The sequence below is a fragment of the Oryza sativa genome, chromosome 9 (assembly GCF_034140825.1).
Source record: "Oryza sativa Japonica Group chromosome 9, ASM3414082v1".
NCBI classification, from domain to species: domain Eukaryota; kingdom Viridiplantae; phylum Streptophyta; class Magnoliopsida; order Poales; family Poaceae; genus Oryza; species Oryza sativa.
The window spans coordinates 23,625,929-23,649,745 of NC_089043.1; the positions used below are offsets into that span (position 1 = coordinate 23,625,929).

The 23,817-nt window shown below is 42.5% G+C and overlaps 3 protein-coding genes across 4 annotated transcripts; 2 read left to right on the top strand and 1 right to left on the bottom strand.

The window, feature by feature from the left end:
* The first annotated feature begins 571 nt into the window (after positions 1-571).
* LOC4347459 (probable mitochondrial adenine nucleotide transporter BTL1) lies at positions 572-4,555 on the top strand. 2 transcript variants are annotated; one of them, XM_015756791.3, is made up of 5 exons: positions 572-1,088; positions 2,474-2,568; positions 3,036-3,369; positions 3,478-3,715; positions 3,946-4,555. In XM_015756791.3, exons 1-5 carry the CDS (start codon positions 615-617, stop codon positions 4,200-4,202), a joined length of 1,398 nt encoding a protein of 465 aa, XP_015612277.1. In that variant the 5' UTR covers positions 572-614; the 3' UTR covers positions 4,203-4,555. The 2 variants fall into 2 exon arrangements, with proteins under 2 accessions (XP_015612277.1, XP_015612278.1); XM_015756792.3 differs by having other exon boundaries at positions 727-1,032.
* Positions 4,556-5,364: 809 nt separating this feature from the next.
* LOC4347460 (pumilio homolog 5) lies at positions 5,365-12,415 on the bottom strand. The gene is made up of 10 exons (XM_015756790.3): positions 12,164-12,415; positions 10,625-11,258; positions 8,546-9,894; positions 8,308-8,449; positions 8,027-8,134; positions 7,018-7,230; positions 6,824-6,934; positions 6,437-6,631; positions 5,886-6,057; positions 5,365-5,779 (listed from the first exon to the last, which is right to left on the bottom strand). Exons 2-10 carry the CDS (start codon positions 11,252-11,254, stop codon positions 5,733-5,735), a joined length of 2,967 nt encoding a protein of 988 aa, XP_015612276.1. The 5' UTR covers positions 11,255-11,258; positions 12,164-12,415; the 3' UTR covers positions 5,365-5,732.
* Positions 12,416-20,061: 7,646 nt separating this feature from the next.
* On the top strand, positions 20,062-23,523 carry LOC4347461 (uncharacterized). The gene is made up of 8 exons (XM_015795725.3): positions 20,062-20,377; positions 20,604-20,697; positions 20,942-21,061; positions 21,145-21,193; positions 22,118-22,217; positions 22,329-22,390; positions 22,498-22,559; positions 23,213-23,523. The coding sequence occupies exons 1-8, from the start codon at positions 20,217-20,219 to the stop codon at positions 23,318-23,320; spliced, it is 756 nt and encodes a 251-aa protein (XP_015651211.1). The 5' UTR covers positions 20,062-20,216; the 3' UTR covers positions 23,321-23,523.
* The last annotated feature ends 294 nt before the right edge of the window (positions 23,524-23,817 follow it).

A 23,817-nucleotide genomic window follows, 5' to 3' on the forward strand; every position in this document is an offset into this window, starting at 1 on the left:
ATGGCTAAATTTATTATCCAATAGATTGAAGAAATAAGTCTACACAACTCGCAAAAGATATCAAATGCTGAAGTGACGCCACTTACGCCCGATTACTACGTGCAGCTCTCCGAGCTCGTTAACGGATAATCCATTAAGTTTCTAGAGAAAAAAATATAACTTTTATAGCAAATACTATTTATAGCCATGTTCAGTCTCAATTTAAACTAGTTAACCCCCAAGATGATTTTGCTACGGTGGCACACTGAGCTGGATTGTTAAAGCGGGCTGACAGATGGGACCGGCCCATAAACAAAAATACATCTGATAGATACAGTAAGTATATATTTTCTTAAAAAAAACAACCTATAAAAGGATATGACATCTTCTGATACAATGAATCTGGACATATGGTCTATTCAGATTCAATATATTCAAATTCATTGCATCAAGAGAGATAATTGATTTTTTTTCAACGGAGGGAGTATATATAGATGTAAAACCGGTAAATACACCGCCCGTCCGCCCCACCACTGTACTGTACGTATACGCTTTCGTCCAGAGTTCCCGTTCCCACAAAACCGTAGCCCTGGATCCCTTTTACATTCTCACCCCTCCACTCTCTACACTCTCACATGTCACTCCCCCCACCCCGCCGAGCCAAAAAAGTTGAGTCAGCGACAGCGTTTTGCGCCTCGCCCCCTCGGGATCCTCCTATTAATAACCCCGCCCCTCCCTCCCAAATCCAAAGGGCAAGCCCCGCGAGGCAAGCGGATTCACGCACGCGCGCCGCCATCCGCCATGGGTCTCCACGACGCGCCGAGCCGCGGCGGCGCCGGGGGCGGGAAGCTGTCGCTGCTCGCCAGCGTCGGCCTCGCCGGCGCCGGGGGCGGGGGGAGCGGCGGCGTGGGAGGAGGAGGCGGAGGAGGAGGAGGAGGAGGGGGTTACAAGGAGCTGCTCGTGATGGCGCTCCCCAAGGACGACGACCTCGACGCCGGCAAGGTCGCCGACGTCCTCGGCTTCCGGCTGCCCGACGTGGAAGGGGCCGTGAGGGTAAGGAGCCCTCGCCCATCCCTGCCTGCGTTTCTTGGTTGCTCGTGCGGCGAAAGGTGGGAAATCTTGGCAGTTTTGCTCGGTTTGATTATTTTTTTATCTCCAATCCGATTGAGAGGGCGAATGGCGCTGTTCCCCCCCATGCGACGCGTTTGCTTCGTTTTTAGGATTTTTGTTACGACGATTCGAAACATTGCTCGGGATTCACAGGTTTCGTGGCATGAACGAGCTGTTTTGCTGCAGAACATGTGAAAGATTTCGACCAGGATCCATGGTTGATTATCTGTTCTTACCAGAGATTACTCTCGAACAAGCAAGCATCTCTAATCTCGTCAACGGCAGTGGTCTCATGTTGCGTAGTTCATTTTCTCTCTCTATTATGCTTATATAGGCGTTCATATCAGTCTAGCTTCATAAAGAAAAGCAAGTTCTATCCTGTTCTTTTGGTTGAGAGACCCAACATCATCTGCCGACTTAATGTTGACACGTAAGAGATGCAGATGAGACTTTACTACTTGTTAGGACCATATTGATGTGTACAACCAACACGCATGTGTCATGTACTCCTGTGGCCATATTCCTTCCCAATTCTTTTTGTTAACTTACGTTGCTGGTTAGGTGAAAATCGGATCTGATTTCAGAATTTTAGATAGCGATGTGTCGTCGTAGTGTTTGCTACAAGCGGGAGTGATACTGAACAATTAACGGCAGAGGAATCCCGAATCCCCACTTTATACCCTGGTTTATGGAGACAGAAAATGTTAGGAAAGATTAAGGGGCTTCAAAGAGTCAAATGGAAAAAAACAAGCTTCAATATTGATTTTGTTTTATTATACTTGATTCAGTCAACTAATTTTATACGCTTAGCCAACATATATAAAGAACTTTGACTATGTTTGGGGTTATTCTCCACGACGACAGGTTTGGACAAAGCTGTTCCTTTCACAGATGGAACAATATTTCTTCTTCGGTGCTAAAGTTCTGTGTCATTTTCATCCAAAGTATCTTGAATGCGTCCAAACATGTGGAAAATCAATTGTCTTTTAGTCCTTTTTACAATTACTTATTCCAACTACAAAATTGAGTTGCATACTTGTGTTATAATATATGTGACTATGAATTTACTAAAGATACCTTTATTGTGATCTAGCTCTTGTTTCAGCATTCCATTTTTTCATTCTTAACCACTGACCAACCAAACCTTTGGTAGAGATTTTGCTGTAATATTGATGATTGATGATGGGCTTAGATAACGTAGTAAATGTTCTTATTCTGAACCCGCCTGTCTATATAAAACAAATTTGACCAAGTACTTAACTGAATGGCTCTGAATCTGTCCTTATCACACAGATATGCATGGTTTAATAATATCCATGGGTGATTTTGATGCCTATACAATATACACTGTTTTTTGAGATGTTCCCTTTCATTTTCATTGCAGGCCTTTTTTAGGAGTCGAGAGGTTAGAGAATTTGCCAGTGGAGCATTAGCTGGTGCTATGTCTAAAGCTGTTCTTGCTCCTCTCGAGACTATCAGGTATCTATCGAACTCTCTCTCTCTCTCTCTAATAAAGCATTTGAGCATGGTCTTACAACTTAGATGTAAATCTTAAAAACCAAAAGATATAACGTGCTACAACCTTTGCAAACACCATCGCAATGATATGCTCCAAAATTCATCATCTGTAAATTAACTCCTTGAGGCATATAGTTTAATGTTGTAACCAACTTTCACCATTTAATAGTTAAACAGGAAATATTTCTAGTCTCAAAGTTCAATAGTCACATTTTCACGTGTAAACATATTCTTTGTTTAGTGCATAACATAACCAGTATTTGTAGGATTGTTTGCTTTCCTATGAGCAGTGGAGATTGTAGTCTCTGTATGCATACATCATTTTAGATATATGATTCCCAACTGTGTTGTTGAAGCATGCAGTTTGTTGCATATCAAAGACTAATTTGTACCTGTGTCGTAATATGTTGGTATGTTATTAATTTCAGGACAAGAATGGTTGTAGGAGTAGGATCTAGGCATATCGGTGGTAGCTTTGTAGAAATCATCGAACAAAATGGATGGCAAGGGCTTTGGGCAGGTAACACAATCAACATGATCCGTATTATTCCAACTCAAGCAATTGAGCTCGGAACATTCGAGTGTGTCAAAAGGACAATGGCGGAAGCGCAAGAGAAATGGAAAGAAGATGGATGCCCAAAGATACAAATTGGTAAAGTGAAAATTGAATTTCCACTTCAATTTTTATCTCCTGTTGCTGTAGCTGGTGCAGCTGCTGGAATAGCTGGCACATTGGTGTGTCATCCTCTTGAAGTCATTAAGGTGATTGCTGAACTGACCTGTTGAAAATAAAAACTATTTGTCATTCCATATATTCATTTTCTTTGGAACAGTATAACTTCGCCTGATATCTTCCATATTTTATGACAGGATCGCTTAACTATTAACCGAGAAGTCTATCCTAGTATTAGCGTCACCTTCAGCAAGATATACCGAACTGATGGAATTCGTGGTCTCTATGCTGGCCTCTGTCCAACACTAATTGGGATGCTTCCTTATAGCACATGCTATTACTTTATGTACGACACAATCAAGACTTCTTACTGCCGCTTACATAAGAAGACGTCTTTGACTCGGCCTGAGCTTCTAGTTATTGGAGCTCTGTCAGGTAAATGATTCTGCTTCATCTACATCTATATCATTTCACCATCTTCATTAGCCGGTTCAGCACTGTCTTAAAATCTGTGTACCAGGTTATCCCCTGTTTTGACTTGTGCAATTCTCTACTATCTACATACAATGAAGATGCAAAACTACTGCTCCTTCAAACAAAATGTTAGCTTGAAATTTGACCAAACAGCTGGTTGCATTGCTCATATCTGGCTGTTGAATCTGCAGGCCTGACCGCAAGCACAATCAGCTTCCCGCTGGAGGTGGCGCGGAAGCGGCTCATGGTGGGTGCCCTGCAAGGGAAGTGCCCACCCCACATGATCGCGGCCCTGGCAGAAGTGATCCAGGAGGAGGGCCTCCCGGGGCTCTACCGCGGGTGGGGGGCCAGCTGCCTGAAGGTGATGCCCAATTCCGGCATCACCTGGATGTTCTACGAGGCCTGTAAGGACATCCTTTTGGCGGACAAGGACAAGCGCAAAGCTTAAGGGGAATGTGGCATCGAGCAACTGCAACCTGACGCATTGCATATTTGCAACGTAGAAAACAATAATGAGTTACAAGATTCTTGTATCGGTGGGATTCCTGATCTTTTCCCAGTTTTCGAGTCCCACCCTGGATGACGCCGAAAAAGTGGCTAGATAGGAGACGCTGTTCTTTTTTTTGGCTGGTGGCTGGGAGAGCATGTGTTGTTTCTCGCTAATTTGGAATGCCTGATTAATTACATGTTGTCTAAGTGTTAACCGTGGGGTTTACACACGAGAATGGCTGAAAATGTTGGCATGTACCTCTACCTGATCTTCAGGTGAATACTATCAAATCCTGTGAAATTTCTCTCAAATCTCCGTTCCAAGCTTGTGGCTGCGTGGGTACTCTCTCTGTTTTATATTATTAGAATGTTCTGAATTTTTTAAAGTCAAACTTCTTTAATTTCAATAAAAATTTATAGAATAATGTAGCAACACTTTCAATACAATATCAAAACACATTTAGTGTTCAAAAAAACACACATTTAGTGCTAGATTAAATAAAACTAATTTAGTATTATAGATGTTCTATAATATTTTATAAATATGGTCAGATTTAAGAAAATTTGACTTACAAAAGTCAAAGCATTTTGTATTATGAAATGGAAAGTACTCCCTCTACAAATCTAGATATACATATGTCCAGATTTATTGTACTAGAATATGTCACATCCGGTACAGATTTATTGTACTAGAATATGTCATATCCGGTACATATGTCCAGATTTATGTCCAGATTTATTGTACTAGAATATGTCACATCCGGTCATAGATTCGTTTTTTTATAGGACGGAGGGAGTAGGAGAGATTGGCCGGCACCTAGTACCGGATGTGACATATATAGTACTATCTGGATATACATATGTCCAGATTCATTGTACTAGAATATATTACATCCGGTCCTAGACTCGTTTTTTATAGGACGGGGGAGTAGGAGAGATCGTCCTGCCGGCCGGGATTGTCTGCAGTACTACTCATGCACTAGATATTAACGTATGGGTCTGGACCCACATGTCAGCCATTGTTACTACATCGACAGTGCTGTAGAGGATTTGCATCCGGGCGAGGTGGTAGGCGCAATCACGCGCACCAGTGAGCAAGCACGGAAGCACACAGAAGCAAGTGACCAAGCAAGCTGGATGCGGCGATAACTACACATCACCAAGCAGGGGTACAAGACTCAAGACTACGGGATATGTACTGTACGGCAACGCACCACCACACTCAGACTCTCTTCTGTGAGACGCAGCATCCACAGCCACAGCCCACACAGATGATTATTACCATTCCTATAGTATGACACTATCATTTCCTAGCTTAAATACACGGACAAACCGCTTGGAACGACTATATCTGTATGATGATGATCTATGGTGACAGGTTGACAGTTTTTTTTTTTGGTTGCTTTGTTAGCCACTTTTGCGACTGATAGGCCTTCTACGCTGAACTTGACAGGGTTGGCAGAAAAGAGTCGGCTTTCCTGTGGCGAATTCAGCAGCCCTTGGTTACAGTTTTTTTGGATTCGGACTGCACAGCTCCTGAAAAATGGCATATATGGGAGCAGTAAATTTTGGGGCCAATTGAAGTAGAGGATCAGGAGGAGAAATTTAGCAGGGCTGGAGGAGTGGCACGCGGACGACTCACCGTCACCGCAGAGGCGCTCGACTAGGCTGACGATGTGCTTGGCATAGGTGTATTTCTTCAATAATGGCAAATGGATTTTCACACGACTGAGAAGGATCTCCTTATGTTGTTCATTGCATGTTGTAAGCATCTTCTGTACCACATAATTAGCATACTGGTCCTTCATTATCACCTGTATAGCAGTGCAGGTAATTCGTAAATCGCTTACTTGAGTAAAGATTTAGACTAATAACACAAATAACGAAACAAAAATAGCTGGAAACACCGTTATTTGTATTGCACCAAGTAGCCTTAGAAACAGTAGCCGCGCCAGAATTTTATGAGGATTACTTCTGTTATCCAAAAAAAATGACGGGCTTCTGTTATATGTTTCAATTTAAGTAAAACTCCTACTCAATTATTTGGATCATGAAGGTACCTACCATATCTTTTAATTGAGTTTAACATTAGTCAAATTTTGAACAAACAAGAGCTTTTAGCTATTTGGCTCAAAAGAGCATGGAATGGCAAAGGAAAAAAAACAAAAGGTGAGTTACAGTAATAATGTATACCAGCAAATAGTTATTGCCCTCAGTTTGCTTCAGAATCTCCTTGACCAAAAGTTCCCGCTCTGCACTGCCCCCATGTTCAAAACACCTCTCTATGACATTAGACGCAAATTTGTTTTGGCTCATGGGCACTACCTGCCCAGCCAATTTAGTGATGATTTGGCCCCTTTCATGTTCATTCCCTTTCTCCAAAACATGCTGCAAAATACACATGGTTATAATAAAGGCAAAGATGCTGCAGGTTGCCAAATTCAACATCAGCTACTTAAGTTACACTTGCTCTAACTCAAAATAGCTATCCGTATTACAGCAACAAGATGCTGATGGTTTATATTAATGAAAATTTAGTCAAATCAGCCACTAAGTTTTGGAGAATAAGAAGAAAATCACCTGCACAACATAGTTCCCATACTGATCTTGTGCGAGGATGCAAGCAGACTGCAAGATTTCATCAATTATGCAAAGGCATTCAGAATTATTGCTGCAACGCTCGAGGATTCTCTGCCAAGCAGAATGTGAATATGATCAACACCACAAGAAAATGACAAGAAATTAACAAAAATACAACATCGTTACCAATTCACCTGAATAACACGACATCCATATGTATGCATTGACAGTTTGGCAACCTGGCACTGAAAAGATGACACCAGAAAACCAATATGTTCCAATGGAATACATTCAATGCATTTTTGTATAACATGATTCCCATTTTGGTCATGAACACATCGCAGCACATGTCCATCGAGTTCACCAACAAGAACAATTTTCTGTTCAAGATCAATTACTTCAAGGGCCTGCAATTGTAGCAGTGAAGTAGGCAGTGAAATTGGCATTTGAGTTCAAATAGCGATAACGTCCAGAAAAGACAGTGTAGCAGTGTCAACAAACAATTCACAAGACTGTCTAAATAGCATAATTGCTAATAAAAACTTACGACGAATGATGAAAATGCGAACACACATAACCTGACATTGACTACTTGTCTTGTCTGGTGTGTGTTCCTCATCTTTTTAGTTGTGATTCAGTTTAATTACATTAATGTGCAACCACTTAGTCTGTGTGTGGTAGTAAGAGAGCATTTCTATGTATCCATTATATATGAGAATAACACAAAACTCATCTGAAAATGAGTTCTCCAGGAATATAGCAAGTAAAATGTGTGAATAACGGGATATAATGGGATTGCAACTTATAAGTCACATTATTTTTCATTTCCAACACATGCTAATCCATGAATAGCTGGCTACAGTGGGATTGCAACTTATTAAAAGAATGTATGCTGATTACCATGCATAATATGAGAAATGATGTCCCACAGGCTAACCACTTTAAAACTTACCAACTGATGTTCAGAATAAACAATTCTATGGATAGAATAACAGTCTGAAGAAATTTTACTCAGATAATACTTTGCCAACTGATATTGAGAATAAATAAGTCTATGGATAGCATAACAGTGTGAAGAAAATTTGCTCAGACCGCCTCAGACAATACATGCTATAGTGTGCCACTGAAAAGGTTTTCATGATATGGTATCCAAAACATTAAGCAGAAATAAAGTTATACTTCCCATAAAGAAGTCAAGACTACCTTCTGAATTACTCTGCATCCATACATCTGAAGGCTCAAAGAAAACACATGACCGGCAAGCTTATTAGCTATTTCTCTCTTTTGCTGTGGGCTCCCCTTTTCGAAGAACTGCATGTACTACATGTTATTTTCATTTCATACAAATATAAATTATTTTTCATAATTGCTGCTATGATACTGTAATATCTTAAAAGGGGGTACAATTGTTCAAGTTCAATAGGTGTACTATTCATAAAAAAATTACCATAAAATGAATCATATAAGAAAAGGAAATACTATACCTTCTGAATAACATAATTTCCGAATACATCAGTCATCAATTCCAAAGCATGAGGAAGGACCTCGGCAAAAAGTAAATCCTTTTCTTCAATGGTGCAATTCTCCAGTTTCTGCTGAATGAACCGGCTACCATTTTGGTCCGAGCTGAGGACAAGAACATAATAACAATTAATATCTCAAGCTTTTCATTGGGTTATGTGCATCTAGATAGTGAATGAAACAACCAAAATCAAAACTAACCTGTATTTCACTATCTGTCCTTTGATGTCAGCCAGCTCAACCCTATGAGTTCTGCTGGATATTAGTTCTTCAACAGAAAAGTGTGCCTTGGGATCATCAAACTTCTCCCTCCCTTTCTGACCTTGTATCTCGGAACTAACAGGCATATTTTTTCGAGGGGGTTGGAATCCCTTGACATCGTTCCTTTTGTCACGAGGAGATGTTCCAGAAGCAGGTTGCCCATGTAATGTTGGACCTGCTGGATAAGGCATCGGTACGCCAAAGTAAGGTGAGGCAGTCTCATAATTCCCAATGGGCTTTCCACCTTTGATGGGAGTAGAGGCATTAGCAGCTACAGTAGTAACCGGTATCTGAAACTTCTGCTCTGATGGGTCAATGATTGGTGAACCAAAAACGCCAGCAGGATTCCCTACAAAATTATTACTTGAAACCATTGTATCATATGGATTTCCAACACCATACGGATGGATAGGGGGCTGTTGAAAATAATGCGTAAGGCTCTGATCAGGAACAGGGGATGGCATAGGTACCCCAAGATGCTCATACATCTTATATGGGTGAAATAAGTCAGTTGCTGCAGCAAGATTTACTGCTGAAGGAAAACCAGGAAGTTGAGGAGTGAAGTTAGTTATAACAGGTGGGACAAATGGACCAGGCAAACCATAGCCGCCGATTCCGAATGGAGGAACCCAAACACTAGGCGACTGCAAATTAGGATAACATGGTATCCCAAAAGAATTTGGTGTACAAAAAGGTGTTGCCATCCCGATCTGGGACATCAGTTGAACATCACCAGGGAACTTCATATGACCAAAACCGGAATTGTCCACAAATGGAACTTGAGGAAGATTAATTCCTGGAGGAATCATTGGCACATGATCGCCATGGACTACATTTGATAGGCCATTCCACACTGGGGCATTTTTCTGCCACTGTTGCATGACATATGAACTACTTAGGATATCCGGACTAATATTCAAATTCTTCAGACTGAAGTCTGAACTATCAAGCATGGTACCAACTGGTTCACCAGGTTTAACGGCCATGCTTGGATTTCTTTGCTGACAAGCTTCAGTAATAGTACTGTAGTCAGAACAGGATGAAGTGGGAGGAGATGAAGCTGGCAGACTGTCGCTAGTAAGTTTTGTACTGACTGGAGTCCTAATAGGTCTAGGGGAACGCTGATGAGCATCTGGTGGAAATCCATTCAAGTCTGATGACTGGACAACATAAAGTGAGGAATTCTTCAATGAACTAATGCCAGAATAAATCGACCCTCCATCACCAGAGTTTGCATTTAAAAGATCGGAAGAATTATCATACAAACCATTGCTCCGATGAAAGTTTTCCTAAACAAAAAGAAATCATTATCAATAAGTATCTGCAGACTGCAGCAACAAACTCTGTAGCAAAACAGAACATGATTATAAGATATTAGGGAGTTCATCTGCATGCATGAGAGTTGGTAAATAACAATGTTTATGGAGGAGTACAATCAATACTTCTTTTCTTGTCGTACTTGTATTAAGGAATTGCAAGGTTTAGTGCGATTCCCATCACATTTCCTTGAAACAAAAACATGTTTTGATTTTATTTAGCAGATACTACATAATAAAGATCAATTAGTTTAAATCAGAATTTCCAGTTACTATTTCAAATAAGTGAGTTTTTGGAAAACGTCTTAGCCACTGAATATTGGAAATGTTTGTTTGTATATCACAGGGGGCATTAATCATATGTTGTACTGTATTATTTCACCTTACTAAGTCTTAGCTGACTGCCATTCTTGTGGTCTGTGAAGCCGACTGCTACTGTATAGCCGTGCATAAAGATTTCTTGACTTTAATATTTGAGGATACAAAGATGGAGTTATGTCACGGATGAAAACATTAGCCTTCTCCGGCTGCCATTTTTTTGGCTGCGGCTGCAGCTGCTACTAGTAGCCACAGCTGTGCACCACAGCCGCAGAAACCAGGTGCAGCTGCTGCAAAACCCACAACCGAACAGCGCCACGAAGTTTGTTTGAGTGCATGTGGAAAAAACAATCAGAGCTAGTTCTTGAATTAATACGGGAATTACCTTAATTGAATCTACAAGATTTGGACTGTGGCCCCCTAAGTTAGATGTGCTTTGGGCAGAATCACATTGAGCATCGTCTGCTGAACTTGAATCCAAACTTGGTGACTTTTCGTCCTCAGGTTCTTCCTTGTGTGTTGGCAGAGTAGGATGACCAAGAAGTAAGGACCTGCTGCTGCTGTCATCAAGGGAGAACGGCTTTCGTTCTTCAGACTTGCCAAACTGGTTCCTTGAAACGAGTGGTGGAGGAAACCTTGGGTTCAAATTCACCTTGGACATATAGTATTTGACGCATGCCGAATCATAATATATATTCTCCTTAGACTCTGAATTGTTAGCTTCAGTGCCCAAGTTTGGCAGTATGGCCCCAAGGTTGCCACTCGGTTGACCTGTGAGGTGACCAAGTGCAACTAAAGAACCTTCCATGGTAGGAGGAGCGCTTCCACTGCGTTCCAGGACAGAACCCCTCCACTTCCCAAAAATGCCGCCACTATTTGGCATGAAGGCCAACTCCGCTAACTCATCTTCTGAAAGGCTAGCTGGAATAGAATCATAGGAACCCGTGTCCTTGCTTGGTGGCCACTTCCCTGCTCCAGTTCCTCCACTCAACGGCCGAGCACTCTCTGTAGCCATTTTGCTGGACAACAAAAGGTGATCATTTTTAGTGATAATTTCTCAACTGAATTCTGTAAGTTCAGTTCAATTTTAGAACCTATACGAGTACAGACTAACTACACATGTAATGCTACAAAGCAAGCAAATATGCAAGCTCCATTACCCAAAAAGAAAAAAAAAACTCAAGAACTTTAACCATCGAAATCATCATAGCAAAATGCCAAATAAATGCGATTTTTTAGTTTTTACCCATGGTTTTTGTGATCCAGCACAGCAGATAAAATCCACCGCCTAGAGAAACCTGCCCCATGAGGCCATGGAGGACACCACGTGAAGCACACCAAAGGCGGGGACTTGCTGGTGAGATCACGCACACATTCGCCCATCGAAAACAGAAATTACATCTTCCAAAAAAGAAAAGTTTACTGCCCCAAATACTTATTACTGAACAGAAACAAGTCTCCAACTAGCCCAAAAATCACGAAATTGGTTAAAAAGAAAACACCTTGCATACAATCTCATGCCTAAACCAAGCTAGAGGGTGCAGACCGCAGAGCAACATCAAACGAAGCCCGAAAAAGGATAAATTTAAAACATACCGAAGTGAGGAACTCGCCACCTGATCAAGCATTGCACAGAATCACACACACACACACACACACACACATCCATAACCACAAACCCACCCGTGTGCTCGCAACACATACCACTCCACGAACGCTCAAACCGCAGCGAGTAAAAAAAATAAATTAAATTAAATTAAACTTAAACATCATCTTCTCCTGTACAGCAAAAGCAACCCCCTCAAGAAAAAAAAACTCAAAGCCTCAATAAACACACACACACACACACACACACATAAACAGAGCACAAACGGAGAAGCACTGTTCACACATAATTGAGTTAGGGGTAACCAAAGGCCCTCACCTTCGCTGACCCTTCCCGCGAGCAACGACAGGAACCCTAGGACAACCAACCTTTGCCGCCGGCGTCGGCGCCACCCCGCCTCCTCTCTCCTCTCCCCCCTTCGGCCGCGCGCGTGCCCCGCTCCAACCGCCTCACGCCACCAATGCTTCTCCTCTCTCTTTCTCGCTCGCTTTCCCTTTTATCTCCGAGTCGAGCTTTTCGCGGCCGCTTCGCTGCCTTTTGTGTTTTTTCTCCTCTCTCTGCTTTGAGTCCGAGGAGAGGTTGGGGGAGAAGGCTTCTTAAACCCTCGAACCGCTTCCTCCTCCCTCCTCGCCTCTCGCCCGCCTCCTCCGCCTTTCCGCCCCGGGAATGGGGCGCGGCAAAATCCCGGGTTTGCCCCCGCTTTGAGATTCGTGCGGGAGGGATGGGCGGGTGGGATGGGATGGGCCTGTGGGGTGCGAGGGGCCTTGTCGTTAATGTACGGTGTGATCCCTGGCCGTTCCTAGGCCGGCCTGGGCGACGGCAGGGGGAATTCTGCCTGGGTCCCAGGGGAGTTGCTACGCATACCCCAGGGTAGGGTAGTGACATTTCTTTCTTTGTTTTTTTTTAGACACACAAGTTTCTCTTGGGTTGTTTTTCTGATCTGAATGCACCACCACGTAGGTTTTAGCCATTTTGATCATCTCCGTGCTATAACCTTTTTTTTTGTCAAGAACATCTTCGTATTACTATGAAATTTTCATGTTATCATTATATATGATGGAATGATATAGAGTGGTATAGGATGCAGGATGCATGTGTTAATGGTTTGGTACGTGTACCTTTTTTTTTGTAGCGATCTCGGAGCTTTTTCTTTCCGTTAGGAAAGTTGGCGCACGCTTATTTTTTTTCTCTTTTTATTGCACTTATCTCTTGCTTGCGCGTATTTAGAACTTTCCACGTCAAGCACCTTTTGGAACTGACGATAACACTAACCGCTATTGCTAGCATCTGAGGCTGCTAATACTTTGTTCTTTTGTCGGTCTTGCGCCATCTGTTATGTTAGCGGGCGGCAAGGTTAGTTGCATGTTTTGTGGGTGGATTGCTACATTCAGTATATATATATATTACATGCGATGTGTTATTTAACAATTTGGAGAGCATGCTCGCAGTAAGCGAGGTTTTAGCCCAACCCAAACTCGCATTCGAACCCCATGGTAGGGTAGGCAGGGTAGTGCTATATTTCACTTTTTTTCTAAAAAAAATAATTTCTCTTCGGTTGTTTTCAATCTCAATGCACCAAGTATGTTTTAGCCATTTTTATCCTCTCCATGCTTTCAACTTTTTCAAGAGTATCTCCGTATTACCATAAAAACTCTCGTACTATTATATGCACAATGGAACGACACAAGGCTATTAGAGAATGTACGATGTATATATTGGTAATTTGATATGTATATTGATTTTTCATCGAGAAGAGCTATACCATATAGCATTTGGTTTTCTGTTAGGAAAGTTGGCGCTCTCACATTTCTCTCGTATTGATGTGTTTATCGCTTGCTTGCGTGTACTTAAATCTTTCCAAGTCAGGCACCTTTTGGAACTGACAATAACATTGCTGCTAGCGTCTGAGGCTGCTTGTGCTTTGTATTTTTGTCTATCTTGCGCCATCTGTTATGTTGGTGGGCGGCAAGGTTAGTTGCTTGTTTTGTAGGTGGGTGCTATGTATAATTACCTTTTGTCAGGCGTTCCTTACTTTTAGGTTTTACTCGTCATTCGTATGTGATTATCCGTCTTACCATAAAACTCCCATACTATTATTTGCACGATGGAACAACATAAATTTACTAGATAATGTACGATGTATATATCAGTAATTTGGTACACATATTGATTTTTCATCGAGAAGAGCTATACCCTAGAGCATTTGTTTTTATGTTAGGAAAGTTGGCACTCTCACATTACTCTCGTTTTGATGTTCTTATCTCTTGCTTGCGTGTACTTACATCTGTCCACGACAAGCGCCTCTTGGAACTGACGATAAGACTAACCGTTGCTGGTAGCAACCGAGGCTGCTGGTGATTTGCGTTTTGTCGGTCTCGCACCATTTGTTTTGTTGCGGGTGGCAACGCTAGCTGCCTATTTTGCAAGTGAACTGCTACATGCATAATTATCTTTTGTTTGATGTTTCTTACCTTTAAGCTTTCATTGTCATTTCTATGTCGGTACCTACATACTTTATCTAGTTCATAGTTGAAGTGATTATCACCGGACTTGCTTTACTTTGATATGGCACTAGAACAAAAATCTCATGTAGAGGCACTTTTATAGAGGCGTTTTGCTAATTGCCTCTAAAACCATGAGTTTTATAGTGTAGAGACACTTTTTAGAGGCACATGAAAAATGTCTAAAAATATTTCACTCTAGAGGCACTTTAGAGACATTTTTTCAGCACATTTTTTTAGAGACATTTTGTAGAGGCATTTTTTTAGTACTTTGAAATGTGTCTAATATGTAAAGGTATTTTCTTGAGACATTTTAAACTCTTTAGAGACACTTCTTAGAATGATAATGTACACTAAGGGACTAAATATAAGTAACACAATGCACAAACATATAAGTAATGATATGGGATTGAGTTGGTTAGCGTATTGAACATAAAATGATTTGCCAATGGTCTTGAGTTCAAGGATTGGTAATAGAAAAGGAAAATATTTTATTATATTTTTCACATTGGTTTGGTATGATTGTGGTATAATTTAATGCCTCCAAAAAATGTCTCTACCATCTTATAGGCATAAAAATGCACCGTTCACATAAAATGGACATAAAAATGCAATGTTCACATAATTGAGTTAAAATGCAGTGTTCACGTAATTGAGTTAGGGAACCAAGGCCTTACCCTCACCTTTGCTGACCCCACCCCTTTCACATTGGTTTGATATGGGTGCAATATAATTTAATGCCTACCTCTACCGTCTTATAGACATAAAAACTGTGTTGTTCACATAATTGAGTTAGAGGAAACAAGGCCTCACCTTCGCTGACCCTTGCGATGACAGGACGGCGCACTGCCACCGTAGGACGACCAACCACCAAGCCTTTGCCGCTAGCTCCACCCTTCTCTCTCTCCTCTCCCCCCTGCGATGACAGGACGGCGCACTGCCACCCTAGGATGACCAACCACCAAGCCTTCACCGCTAGTTCCATCCTTCTCTCTCTCCCTCCTCTCCCATGTGTTGCGTGCGTGCCCCACTCCAACCACCTCGCACCGCCAAGCTCTCCACCCCCTCTCTCTCTTTCTCCCCTTTCCCTTTTTATCTCTTAGTCACTAAGCTTTTCTTGGCTCCTTTGCTACCTTTGTTTTTCTCCTCCCTCTACTTTGTCCGTGGTGTGGAGATGAGTGGGGGAGAAGGCGTTGCATGCATCCCCCTTTTTAAACCCCCTAACCGCTTCCTCCCTCCTCTGCCTTTCCACCCCGAGAATGGTATGGCAAAATCCCGGGTTTGTTTCCCTCGTTTTGAGATATGTGCGGGGAGGGATGGGCGGGTGGAAGGATTGGGGAGGGGGAAATGACCGGAATGGGCTTGTGGTGCGTAGCCTCGTCGTTGGCCTAGGTGACGGCAACTTCTAGGGTCCTAGGAGAATTGCTATGCGTACCCTAGGGTAGGGTAGTTTTTTCCTTTTCTTACAAGTTTCTTTTGGGTTGTTTTTCCTACCTGAATGCACTACATAGGTTTTAGCCATTTTGATCATCTCCATTTTATAACTTTTTTCCAGAACATCTCCATATTACTATGAAATTTCCATGTTATTATATATATGATGGAATGATGTAGAACAATACAGGATGTAGGATGTACGTTGATAGTTTGGTATGTATACTGATATTTGTGTAGCAAAAGGTATATCTTGGAGCATTTTGTTTTCTGATAGGAAAGTTGGTGCGCGCACACATTACTCTTATTGTGTTGTGATTATCTCTTGCTTGCGTGTACTTAAAACTTTACTTTCTACGTCAATCGCCTTTTGGAATTGCTGACAATAACACTAACCGTTGTTGCTAGCATCTGAGGCTACTGGCGCTTTGCATTTTGTCGGTCTCGCACCATCTATTTTGTTGGTGGGTGGCTAGGTTAGTTGCCTGTATTGTAGGTGGGATGCTACACATATAATTACCTTTTTGTTTGGCGTTTATTATTTTTAGGCTTTACTCGTATGTCATTACCTACATAGTTTATCTAGCTCACACTCAAAGTGATTATGCCCAGACTTATTTTATGTTGATATTTAGGTTGCATTTGGGAAAGAAGAATAGGCTGAATACTGGCACGAAAAAGAGGAGAGTCATTAGAGCATGATTAATTATTAGAGCATGATTAATTATGTATTGATTATTCTAAATTAAAGGGTTTATCTTTTTTTAATATAACTGTTATATAATTTTTTTACACGCGACATATTGTTTATAGTTTGGGAAGCGTGCTCACGGTAAGTGCGTATTAGCCCAGCCCAAACTCACATTCTAACACACTCTTAGTTAATTGGGAACATATACTGTACACACGAGCTTTCCGTGCACACTAACTATCAAATATCATGACTTTTTTTTCAAAAAGATGGACATGTATTCTAATAGTATTAGGCATATATGCAAAGTCTCGTATTCAAATTCATTATATTTTAGTCGTAACAAAAAAAAGTGAAAAATATAATAGTTTTAAGATAAGATTTCACACATAGGTGTAATACTATTGAAAGTATGAGTCCAACCTTTTATATATTTTTTTACGACATTTACTAGTTGGTGCGTACGGAAAACTTGTGTACATAGGATACGTTTCTAAATTAATTATAATTGAATAAAGTAGACCGTATAAATAATTTCTAGCCACTTCCCACTAGCAAAAAGATCAAATGCCATTTACTCTTTAGCTAGAGGTTTCTATGGCTAAAGTGTTCATGCAAACACTTAACTCTATATAGTTCATTCCAAATCATAGTTGACTACATCTACATGTCTAGTATTGCATCTGTCAACAAAATGGGTAGCTAGGCAATGCATTTGTGTGTTGAATTAGCTGTCTCCCTATAGCAATTCAACCATTTAAATGCGTTAACTAACTCAGACAAATTATGTAGTTCCCTTGCAAAGGGGGTAAAAATTAAAAAACTCGCACATGTACTTGACCAGTCAACCTCAGTGTGTAGTAAGTTGCTACGCTAGACAGTACAAAAGACTCGGTATTTTTGGAAAGAAACACGAACCTAATGCCGGATTCTTGCACAGAAATTGCCTACATGGGCTCCATTCTATACTCCAATTATAAACTTCAACTTTCTCGTTAGCACATTTCCAAAAGTGTGTGTATATATATATATAAGTTGTTAAAAAAATAAATAAATCTCTTTTTTAAGTTTACAATAATTAATATTTAATTAATTATGTGTTAATGAGTTTTCTCGTTTCGCAAATATTCTTCTCTCGCATGAACAAAGCCTTGGTACGGTGAGAGGACTACAGTACTTTATATCGTCACAGATGTCCTCAACTGTTCATCATGCCCATGTCATCACCAACATAAGATACTTGCCACCGTACACGTATGTTCATGCACACGACTATCCGCTTGACTGCTTGTCTAACGATTGCCAAATACCGAGCTCGAAGAATTCGGCCTCAAAATCCTGTAAATTTCACTTTCTGTGTCATTGTAACTGAAGTCCTAGACAGCAACGGGTTGTTTGAATATCTGGTTTGACCAAAGCTCATTTTTTTTTAAAAAAAACAGATAGAAGTCTACCAACCTAGAATTTGTTTTGTTTGTTAGGATCTCGTGACCTAAGAAAGTGGGGATAATCTGGTGAAGAAAAAAAAACTAAAGAAAAAAAATACTAGTGTGCGTATTGCGCAACATGGGCCTCGTTTTTCTTTGAGAAGAATATGGGCCATATTTTGGGGAAAAAGAAAAAAGGAATAAGTTCACCGGAGGTCCCTCAACTTAACAGCGAGATTTTTTAAGGTCCCTTAACCACAAAACTAGAAATGTATACCCCTAAACTCACTCAAACCATTCACCGGAGGTCCCTTGGTAGTATTTTTGCCCGGTTTTGCTGACGTGCCATCCTAGTCAGCAAAAAAAAAATTAAAAAAACACATAGGGCCCACATGTCAGCTTCACATCTTTTTTCTCCTATTTTCTTCTCCTTCTCTCCTCTTCTCTTTTCTTTACTCTCTCTTCTCTTCTCCTTCAGGCTGCAGGCGGAGCAGCCGCGCGCCGTGGCCGCCGTCGTCGTCGGCTCTCCACCGTCGTCGTCGCCGTGGGTAAGGCTATGCGGCGCGGCCGTCTGGCGGCGGAGCGGAGGCAGCGGAGGCAGCGGGCGGAGCGGCGAGCACGGATGCGGGCGGCGCAGCGGAGGGCGAGCGCGGCAACGGAGCAGCGGAAGGCGCGAGCACGGCGGTGGGCCGAGCAGTGGAGCGCGAGCAGGCCGCGGACAGAGTAGCGGAGCGCGAGCGCATCGGCGGAGCAGCGGCCAGCGAGTTTGGGAGAGAGGGGGAGGCGGCCGGCGACCAAGAAACAATCTCTTCCTCTGCCTCTTCCCCTTCTCCCGCTGGTGGTGCCTCTCCTAGCATCGTCGGCCACCCGCGGGGGCACGACGGTGGTAGCGGCCGATCACGGGGAGCTCCTCGTCCCATCCACTGTCTTCCGCTTCGCCTAGCTCGCCTTCCGCTGCTTTGCCCACCGCCGCGCTCGCCCCGCCGCCACTCCTCCACCGCACTCGCCTTCCGCTGCACCCCCCGCATCCGTGCTCCTCCGCTGCACGTAATAGCATATATACATGTGAGTGTGCTTAGCCATATACACATGCTTGGCTAATATATACGTCTGCATGTTATCGGGCGGCAAACCAACAAGAAGCTAGCTAGGCTATAGCTGGTCGTCTCCATGCATGCATATATATGCTCGTATGAAGACGCATGTACTACATGCGGCCGTCTGTACCCGGCGTATATGCGTATGAGCTACGACGTCAAGTGCTACCGCGACGTCAGCGAAGACGACGAGGGTCACCGCGCCCGCGCCGACCACCGTCCATGACGCCGATGGCACGCCGAGCGTGGACACGCTCCTACTGCAGCTGCGCGAGCTGGGCGTCCGGGAGGACCATGGGATCAGGCCGGCGACGCTGCCGCCGTCACCACTACCGCTGCCGCGGCACAGGAGGAGCGCGAGCGACTGGGGTGCATCGTCAGCCAGCACTTCGAGCCACCTATGCACGGCAACTGCGACGCCTGGCCGATGCCGCCGAACAGCCGCGCCGTGTAGCCTCGCCCACGGCGACGACGACGGTGGAGAGCCGACGACGACGGCGGCCACGGCGCGCGGCTGCTCCGCCCGTAGCCTCCGCTCCGCCGCCGCGCTTCGCTGCCTTCGCTCCGCCGCCGGGCTCGCCCGCCGTCCGCTCTGCTGCCGCGCTCGGCCATCGCGGCTGCGCCCGCCGCCAGCCTGAAGGAGAAGAGAGAGAGGAGAGAAGAGAAAAGAGAAGAGAAGGAGAAGAAAAGAGAAGAAAAAAATATGTGCAGCTGACATATGGGCCCTATGTACTTTTTTATTTTTTTTTGTTGACTAGGATGCCACGTCAGCAAAACCGGGCAAAAATACTGTCAAGGGACCTCCGGTGAATGGTTTGAGTAAGTTTAGGGGTAGACGTTTCTGGTTTTGTGGTTAAGGGACCTCAAAAAATCTCTCTGTTAAATTGAGGGACCTCCGGGGAACTTATTCCAAGAAAAAAAATCCAACTCGGCCCAATATCCAAACCTAATGGGCCTCCTCCTCCAGCGGAGCCCAAAAGGTGAGAAGAACCCGGCCCGACCCGACCCATTACCCAATAACCAGGCGGGTTGGCTAGGAATATCCTCGCGTCGCGTCCTCTTCCGCATCGGCCCAATCCACCCGCGGCGGCGATCTCTCTCTACCCCGATCTCCTCTCGCCGTCGGCGTCGCCCGGGTCGCCGCCGCCCTCCGCCGCGCAGTCCGCAGCTAGTAGGTGGGGGGGTTAGCCTTAGCGTGAGAGGCCTTTGCCGCCGGCTGCGATGGCGGAGGAGCTGGTGCTGGACACGGCGATCCGGGACTGGGTCCTCGTCCCGCTCTCCGTGGTGATGGTGCTCATCGGCGTGCTCCGCTACTTCGTCGCCAAGCTGATGCGCTCCCCGTCGGCGTCGCCCTCCCCCGACCCCAAGCTCGTCAAGGAGGGGTTCGTTGCTTTTCCAACTCTCGATCCTGCCGCGATCTGTTTTTGCTCGCCGATTTCGCTCGATCTGACGCCGCGAGACCTAGATCCGGAGGCCTCACCGTTGCTGGATTTTCCTAGAATTTTAGCCTCTACGAGCGTGTCGCGTGCTGTATTGCGTCTGTTTTTTTTCATGTTCAGATGTTGTTCATGTTTGGATGTTGATGCGAGGGTTTTTGCTTGTTCACAGGCAAGTGGTAATTAGGGCGAGGAACCTGAGGATCAATTCGCAGTACATCCCGGCCAAGGCCTTCAAATCACGCAAGGTTTATTACACTAACGAGGTAATTCAACTTGAAGCATCTGAGTGTACTGTCCCAATTAAGTAAGGATTTGTAAAGGCTAGCCTTTTTGTAGTTATTAGAGACTGTACATCATCAGTATATGTTGTAATCTGCATTGAAGAAATCTCAGGATGGACTTCGTGCCTGCTGAATGTTTTGATTTGATACTAACATGCATTACTCCACTAACGAATCGAGTATTATCTTTTGGGTGTTATTTTGACCTTTCTTGAGTACGCTGTAGGAAAACGGATTGCTTCATGTCCCGAAAGAGGAAGCACAGAAAGCTCAGGCTGCCATGTTTTCAGATCCAAACATGGCCATGGACATGATGAAGAAGAACCTCTCTATGATAGTTCCTCAGGTTCAGTAGCTTACATTTCAATTTTCTTCCATCTTAGCTACCATGGCTCTGTTTACTAAACATGTTGCTTCAATATTTTTCAGACACTTACATTTGCATGGGTGAACTTCTTCTTTTCGGGTTTTGTTGCAGGTATGCACTTTATAGTGTATGCTACTGTGGTACCTGTTCTTCTGATATGCCGATTCCATGTTTATATATTTATTTAATGCTGCTTCAAAATCATCAGTGTTAAGTATTAACTAGTATAAAAATACATCACCATTCAAGCCTTGGCAAACTGATATGATGTGTACTACGTTGTTCTCATGTGAGATCTGTCTTTTTTTATTTGAGGCACAAGTGCATTGAAATGGTTGTCATGTAATGCACTGGTGGATCCCCTGCCTGGTGGCCCCAGGCAGCCGCCCGGGTTCGTCATGATTGCGCAGTGAAATTTTAGTGTTAACTTAGAGATTTAAAATAATATTTTCATAGCAGACACTTAGTTGAGATGTACTTGCCCAGGCTCTAGAATTGCTATTGGGCATTGAAGCTTCAGTCATGCTACTTATGTTAAGAAAAGTATATCCAGGACTGCCTGGAAAAAAGTAGATATCATATTTCCACGTCGATGTTTAACCTGTTTACTCATCAAGGATTAATTCTCCATGGAAATTATGAAGTATATTTTTTTTCAGTTAATCAGATTGCCTTGCATGAAATAACCTTATGACAGTATGATCATTTTAGCCTGGATATATACTGAAGTTATCCCATCTCCTATAGCTGCATTTGGAAAATTTTAGTTTAAAATATTGAGGTACATCATCCTTATAACCATGATCTTCCCTGAGACGAGAAGTTTGACAACAACTAAAATTCTACAAGAGTGAAATGTGTTATCCATGATTTTGAATTTTCAGATATGATTGAATGGTTGATGGGTTTGGTATACTGTTTACTGATAATATAGCCATACGTGTCATCCACTTATTTTGTTTTTGTAATCATATGTACAATTCAATGGCATGTACTTGTGTCCCTGGACTCACATATTTCCTGCTCTCTTTTCAGCTAAGATTCCCTTTCCATTGACTCCGCGATTCAGGGGAATGCTGCAAAACGGGATAGACCTGAGTACTGTTGATGTGAGCTATGTTAGCAGCCGTTCATGGTGCGTATATTTATTTTTAATTTTTTTGTCAAAATGCCAGGTAAGGAATGATCTAGGTTATATATGAATCACAACTTCTGAAGTGCTCTAATGGTTTCTTGTTATTATCAGGTACTTTCTCAATTTGTTTGGTTTGAGGGGTCTCTTCAGTCTGATCCTCGGTGAAGAAAATGGTTAGATAACAAAGTCACTCCTATGTGGAACTTTGTCATATTTATGGATTCTCTTGATTGTGCTTTGTTGTCTTGGAGTTTTATGATTTTTTTTTCATGACCTGCAGCTAATGATGATGCACAAAAGATGATGCAGATGGGTGGGGGATTTGGCGGTAATCCCACAATGGTATGGTGCTCCCCATCTTTTAATGGATTCCTGATGCTTATCTTGAACTGATGCATATAAACATGCATTACATAGCACAGGTTCCTGAATACAAAAGAAAAAAAAACTCCAGTTAGCATTTTTATTTTCATAGACCCTGCATGTTGGACCTTCACATAAATTAGATTAAATTACTTTAAGCATAGGATGTATAGCTTGAATGAGTCTGTATGAAAAAAATACTTTGGGCATTTTGAATTATTGTAATGATGTATCCACTTGATTGGAGCGTTGGCCATTTTTAGTGCTTAAATGCTACTTGAGGGTTTCAGTTGTTCCATTATTTTGTTGCGCAATGCAAATTGTACCTTCTTGCTCCAAAACCAGACATAATAAATACTGCAGGGGAGTGGTGCAGCTCATATCTTGTCATATTATCCCTTTGATAGATATATTCAGCAATATGCATAGCTATTTTAATTCCTCATTGAATAGTTAGGTATTTTGTTGTCCAAAAATTCATCTGAAATCTGCTTGATGTTTTACAGTCCTTTGGTTGTCCTTTTCCACTATTGATTTCACTAACTTTCTGTATGCATGCATGTTATAATGGTTCTTTGAACGAACTAGATTAACACAGAATCATGTCACATTTTTGAACTGGCTGTTTCCAGGGTTTGGCCGCAGAGAAAGACAACCTGGATATAATCCAGCATGACTGGGCTTTACCAAAGATGGAGCATCATGCTGAGGAAGTGCTGAGGAAGCTTCTGAAGAAATGATAGGAAACTAGGCTGCTCCAATGCATTACTACATCTTGCAAAATTTTTGTTTTAACCTGTTTATTGACCAGACAGTTAAAACTTTGTATCTGTATAACTTATGGCCAAGAATTTCCTTCAGAAAGTTTATGTATCATTTTTCTGTTATACGGACCACAGCCAGGCTCAATGCAGAATGAACAAAAATCTTTTTTCTTGGCAAAGAGGTACTGACTCAGTAAATTTGATTGCAGGCTTAGCATTAGTAATTCCTATGAGCTCTCGTTAGTTGCACAATACAATATTATGTTGTGGCGATGTAGTTTTACACTGGAGAATGCCCATGCTTCCCGAGCTTATAAATGGTGCAAATTTTATAACAACTCTTCATATGAATTTTTCAAGTACTGTTTTAAATCCACTTTTCAACTTTATTTAATTCATTCATTTGTAGTCTCGAATAATTATCAGAAATCTAAATCATTACGCTATTCATCATAAAATAAAAGCTATTCAGC